The 6457-nt window shown below is 48.2% G+C and overlaps 1 protein-coding gene across 5 annotated transcripts in view; it reads left to right on the forward strand.

Annotated features, from left to right (window-relative positions):
* The window catches only part of EFCAB11 (EF-hand calcium binding domain 11), a 31679-nt gene extending 25438 nt beyond the window's left edge, over nucleotides 1-6241 (forward strand). For 3 of the 5 annotated variants that reach the window (XM_075843727.1, XM_075843723.1, XM_075843724.1), the window contains exons 6-7: nucleotides 1356-1491; nucleotides 4521-6241. In XM_075843727.1, coding sequence (XP_075699842.1) covers nucleotides 1356-1491; nucleotides 4521-4541 — 157 coding nt within the window. In that variant the 3' untranslated portion in view covers nucleotides 4542-6241. The remainder of the gene's footprint in view (nucleotides 1-1355; nucleotides 1492-4520) is intronic. The other 2 variants (XM_075843725.1, XM_075843726.1) reach the window with 1 other exon arrangement.
* The last annotated feature ends 216 nt before the right edge of the window (nucleotides 6242-6457 follow it).

Genomic DNA, 6457 nt, shown 5'->3' on the forward strand with positions numbered 1-6457 from the left:
TTGCTGTGAGTGGAGCGTGCTGTGAGTGGAGCGTGCTGTGAGTGGAGCGTGCTGTGAGTGGAGGTTGCTGTGAGTGGAGCGTGCTGTCAGTGGGGGTTGCTGTGGGTGGGGGTTGCTGTGAGTGGGAGCGTGCTGTGAGTGGAGCGTGCTGTGAGTGGAGGTTGCTGTGAGTGGGGCGTGCTGTGAGTGGAGGTTGCTGTGAGTGGAGGTTGCTGTGAGTGGGGCGTGCTGTGAGTGGGGGTTGCTGTAAGTGGGGCGAGCTGTGAGTGGAGGTTGCTGTGAGTGGAGGTTGCTGTGAGTGGAGGTTACTGTGAGTGGAGGTTGCTGTGAGTGGAGGTTGCTGTGAGTGGAGGTTGCTGTGAGTGGAGGTTGCTGTGAGTGGAGGTTGCTGTGAGTGGAGGTTGCTGTGAGTGGGGTGTGCTGTGAGTGGAGATTGCTGTGAGTGGAGTTTCCTGTGAGTGGAGGTTGCTGTGAGTGAGGCGTGCTGTGAGTGGGGAGTGCTGTCAGTGGGGAGTGCTGTCAGTGGAGGTTGCTGTGAGTGGGGCGTGCTGTGTGTGGGGCGTGCTGTGAGTGGAGCGTGCTGTGAGTGGAGGTTGCTGTGAGTGGGGCGTGCTGTGAGTGGGGGTTGCTGTAAGTGGGGCGAGCTGTGAGTGGAGGTTGCTGTGAGTGGAGGTTGCTGTGAGTGGAGGTTACTGTGAGTGGAGGTTGCTGTGAGTGGAGGTTGCTGTGAGTGGAGGTTGCTGTGAGTGGAGGTTGCTGTGAGTGGAGGTTGCTGTGAGTGGAGGTTGCTGTGAGTGGGGTGTGCTGTGAGTGGAGATTGCTGTGAGTGGAGTTTCCTGTGAGTGGAGTTTCCTGTGAGTGGAGGTTGCTGTGAGTGAGGCGTGCTGTGAGTGGGGAGTGCTGTCAGTGGGGAGTGCTGTCAGTGGGGAGTGCTGTCAGTGGAGGTTGCTGTGAGTGGGGCGTGCTGTGTGTGGGGCGTGCTGTGAGTGGAGCGTGCTGTGAGTGGAGGTTGCTGTGAGTGGGGTGTGCTGTGAGTGGAGGGTGCTGTGAGCGGGGTGTGCTGTGAGTGGGGGTTGCTGTGAGTGGAGGTTGCTGTGAGTGGGGTGTGCTGTGAGTGGAGGTTGCTGTGAGTGGAGGTTGCTGTGAGTGGGGTGTGCTGTGAGTGGAGGTTGCTGTGAGTGGGGTGTGCTGTGAGTGGAGGTTGCTGTGAGTGGAGGTTGCTGTGAGTGGGGTGTGCTGTGAGTGGGGGTTGCTGGGAGTGGAGGTTGCTGTGAGTGGAGGTTGCTGTGAGTGGAGGTTGCTGTGAGTGGAGGTTGCTGTGAGTGGAGGTTGCTGGCGGCATTTCTCACACTCAGGATACAGGCATTTCATCTGAACGCCGGCGGAGCCCCACGGGGAGGGAGCGCACAGATCTCTGCAGCTTGTGGCTGGTTAATCAGAGGACCCACATCACTCCTCCCCGGCTGGAGCTGTTTGAGGGTCTGTCTTCAGGTATCAGATGTGTATCCTTTATGCTATTTTACCCCTCCACTCGTCATGGATATTGGCTTTATGGTAGTTGCTGCAAGTTAAAGTGACACTCCTCCTTCAAGTAACATCTACTTAGCATTTTATAATATATCTTCATAACCTTAGTCCTGTTTTCACTTATAATATATCAGGAAAACATCAATTCTACTTTGCATCTCAATATCTCTGATTGCGGTCAGCGAATAGAAACATTCTTGATTGCATCCAGAGGCAGAAAACTTGTCCTGGCCTAGTCCTGCTTTCATAGGTGCACAGATTGTTAGGGTATATTCACACGTCTTATTTTCGGCCGTTTTTAGAAAAATCGGAAGCAGAACGCCTCCAAACATCTGCCCATTGACTTCAATGGGAAAAATGCAGTTCTGTTCCGATGGGCAGTTTTTTTACGCTGCCGCTTTGAAAAATGGCCGCGTATAAAAACGGCCGCGAAAAAGAAGTGCAGGTCATTTCTTGGGACGTTTTTGGAGCTGTTTTTCATAGACTGTATTGAAAACCGCTCCAAAAACGTCCGTAAAAAACGCTGTGAAAAAAACTTCTGAAAATTAGGGGCTGTTTTCCCTTGAAAGCATCTCCGTATTTTCAGACGTCTTTGAGTTTGCGTGTGAACATACCCTTTTCGGCCTCTGAAAGTTTTGGGTTGGTCTAAAAATGTTGGTTTCTGTGACGACACTCTGTTTCCCGGCACTTTATCAATTTGTGACACCCTGAGGTGGGGGGGGGGGGTTGTAGTAGACGTCCAGCCTGCTAATGGTTAATGATATTTCAGGAGAAAAATGCTTATATATAGCAATAAAAATGGCGCATATTTTCAGACATGGCGCCAGTTTTTAGTCTTTAGAGATTGATATATGAGACCCACACACTTCTGGGGTTGAAGAATCAAATCCTAATGTATGGTTCAATACTAGTGACTTCCATGGCGCCGGAGTGAACGTCACGCCGATAATGGTCGCCCAATCTGGGTTCCTTCAGGAACATCGTATAATAATTTTAAGGAGATTAACGCTGCGCTTTGGGCGCCCTCCAGTCCAGAGCGTCCGTCCATGATTGATGGTGTAAAAGCCATCAGAGATACTGATGAATGTCACCGCAGCGGTCGTCGTACCGTCAGACTGATTCTCCGCGGGTTCCCGCCAAACACCAAATAGAAACTTGAAATTGAAAGTAAATGTCAAAACTGGATTATAGAAATAATGGCGTCCCGACCTGCGCAGCTTCTCTTCTTACGGTTTCCAGTTATCTGACACGCCCGCGCGCTCATTACTGGCTCTATATTCCAGAATACCGACAGTTAATAACCCGCCCTAAAACATGTTCCACCCTTCACTATTCTGATACATGATCACGATGGGGGAGACGCCAGGAATGGCGCACGCTCCAGTCCTTATGGGCTTTCCAATCTTCATGTCTTTATTGCCTCTTATACATCCCCCCTCCACTTCTATTTGCAGATAGATGTCCGTAATCTCCGCCATCACACGCTCTGTTCATATCTGCATCGTGGTTTCGGTTCGTGACGGACGCAATGTATCTCTGCCGGATTCATTGTATGACAGAAACCCCCAGCAGACCCTATTGACTTACAGTGGTGTCCATGGGGGTTCCCTCTCAGTGTATGTCCTTCTGACAGGAGGAGTAGTACTGCATGAAGCGTTGTTCCTCACTGTTCCTCATGTCAAGACCGAGAGAATTCGCGAATTTGCCGTTTCATGCAGCGGCGGGAGTGTGTCGGGAGTTGGACCACCACCAATGCCCTATCTTTAGAATACAATATTACACTCCAGGAAAAATCCCTTTAAGGCTATGTTCACACGGAGTATTTTGGGGGAGGAATATCTGCCTCAAAATTCCGTTTGGAAATTTGAGGCAGATATTCCTCTCCCTGCACGCCAATTTTCGCAGCAATTATCGCGCCGTTTTTCGCCCGAAACAGCGAGATACACGCTTTCTCCTGCCTCCCATTGAAGTCAATGGGAGGTCAGAGGCGGAAGCGCCCGAAGATAGGGCATGTCGCTTCTTTTTCCTGCGAGGCAGTTTTACTGCTCGCGGGAAAAAGACGCCGACGCCTCCCATTGAAATCAATGGGAGGCGTTCTCGGGCCGTTTCTGCCGAGTTTTGCGACGCGGTTTCCGCATAAAAAAACTCGTCAAAATACCCCGTGTGAACATAGCCTAATTATTCATTGTATTTCAGTTCCTCACCATAGATCTCCGCTTGCTGTCAGTGAATGGATTTGTGTTGCAGATGGTTTTCGCTCACAGAGGAGTACCTAGGCTTGATACACTATAAGGCTATGTTCACACGCTAAAGTAAAAACGGCTATAAAATACGGAGCTGTTTTCAAGGGAAAACAGCCTTTCATTTTCAGCCGTTTTTAAATCATCAAACGTTTTTTAATGCGTTTTTTTCGGACGTTTCTGGAGCTGTTTTTCTATTGACACAATGGCATGCACTTCGGTATACGGGGCATTTATTGAACGCAGTGTTTTCAAACGGCCGCGTAAAAAAACGCCCCGTCTGAACTAAACGCCGTTTTTTCCATTGAAATCAATGGGCAGATGTTTCAAGGCGTTCAGCTTCCGTTTTTTCTGGTGTTTTTTTCTAGGTGTTTACGCTCCGAAAAACACCTGAAAACACTGTGAAACACTAAGCATATTAGGAAGTTGCAGAACTTTTCGTTGTACTTTGTCAAGGATGCCCGATTTTAGCTTTACCCACAGATCGGCTAAAGAATAGAGGACTGATTGCTATGGATAGGAAGCCTGACAAACCCAAATACGAGACTGTGGCTGAGAGGCAGTGTATTCATAGCAACCAGTCTGTATCGGATACCAGTGTCATTCGCCATCTCTGATTTGATTTTTCTAGTAATAAATATAGGTGGGGTACCCCTTTAAGAAATATACATAGAATAGCAAAGATGCGATACATGCAGGTTGTAGACCTCCGAGGACACGTCTGTATTTACCTTCCCTCTGTTTCTCCTGCAGGGAAGTGGATCGAGACTCTGATGGACTCGTTTGCTACAAAGACTTTGAGTATGTTATGAATTACGGTGAGGAAGAAGATTAGACGAAGTCTATTAACCAGTCACATGACCTGAAAATTACCGAACTTAACGAGCATTTCCTCCCTAAAACGGCAAAAATCCACAGTAAATATAATTACTAGAGTTGTCCTTTGCTTTTTCTGGGAAAGCTGGATGGCAGCATATATGACTGCAGCTCCTACATGGGCTGTCACCCAGCTTTCCCAGGCTCCTAAAAGGTTAAAATCTCCCTGGTTATGCAGCTATGCGGCAAATATATTTATATTGTCTTAAACTAGACCAGACAGGCAGAAACTGCGCCAAATTTATCACATTGGTGCATACTATTTAATTTGGCGCACATGTTGGGGTATGTTCACACGGCCTATTTTCAGCCGTTTTTCGGGCCATAAACGCCCCGGAAAAAGGCTCCAAATGCGGGGGCTGAACGCCTCCAAACATCTGCCCATTTATTTCAATGGGAAAAACAGCGTTCCATTCCCACGGGGCGTTTTTTACGCGGCCGTAAAAAAGAAGTGTATGTCACTTCTTGAGCCATTTTTCTTAAAACGGCCGTAAAAAACGCTTGATTCATAAAAAACAGCTGATTTTACAGCCGTTTTTTGTTAAGCGTGTGAACATGGCCTTAGACATTTTTCTCTTTACACCAGCTTTTGGTTGGCGCATCTTACCACTTCTCTTTTTTGACATAATTTTCTAAATTTTTCTGTTTGAGAGGCGCGTAATAAATTTGTCGCATGGCATGTACACCCGTTTTCTTATGCATTTCGTGTCAGAAGTCTGGCGCATTTTGCTTAGTTTATCTCCCCAGATGTTTCACTGCATAACCGGACAGATTTTCCATTCAGCAACCCAAGGTGATAACCAATCCTGGAAGCCTAATTGGTCATTATCCAGCTTTAGGGTCCTCTTACATGTCCGCTCGTTGATCGGCGCTCGTTTCACAAGGCGCCATGTTTAGGGACGGGCGATCGCTCGTCCTCATACATTTCTATTGTGCCGGCAGCACGTCGTTGTTTACACATGCACTGCCGACAACGACAATATTTCTTGGCGCATGAACAATACGATCAGCTGACGAACGAGCATTTGTGCGATCATCGGCTGATCATTGTCCTGTTTACATAGCGCAATGATCGGGAAGGAACAGTCACATGAACGCTCGTTTGTCTCATAATTGGCCCGTGTTAAAGGGCCTTTACTGGTGATTTTTTTTTCTGGGGGAAGTGCCCTTTAAGGCCTGGTTGTCACACCTGTACCACAAAGTGAAAAGAATGCAGAGTCGAGTGTCTCTGGAGGGGTCACTCTGTTCCCGTCCAATAACAGAATCAGCATTGCTGGCATTGCAAATGTGGAAACCGAGCTGAACTGTGCAGAAAGAAGGAAATTCAAGAAGGTTTAGCGAGCGTTGCTAGGCGATGCGGCGTATACACGTCCTCCCGTACCAGCGCTGACCTTGCTACTGTAGTCAAGCAAAATCTCTGGAGCCCCTCTCAAGAAAACTGGAGCAGGTGCGGAAGTGTCATCTGAGGTTACAAGCGCTGGTGGTGTCACCCGGATCAAACACACCAGCGCATTTCTCAGACAAGAGATTCTCTCATATCCGCGCTGTGTCCTTTTACCGTCTCAGGCAGAAAGAAAATAAAAGGAGATCCATAAACAGCAGCGGTTGTCTTGATATATACACAAGGGCACAACATATCAGAGGAAGGATCATTAGAGGCTAACACTAGGTCTTTAGATCTGGGGATCAAACTGTAGCGTGAGAAACATACCCCGGCAGCCTGAGCGAAGCTGAACCGAGAGGAACTTTATTCTTGGGTTTTATTTTTGTCCTTCGCTTTTGGTGCTTTATATTTGCTTAACCCTTAAAGGGCC

This window comes from Rhinoderma darwinii, chromosome 12 (genome assembly GCF_050947455.1).
Source record: "Rhinoderma darwinii isolate aRhiDar2 chromosome 12, aRhiDar2.hap1, whole genome shotgun sequence".
Lineage (NCBI taxonomy): Eukaryota > Metazoa > Chordata > Amphibia > Anura > Rhinodermatidae > Rhinoderma > Rhinoderma darwinii.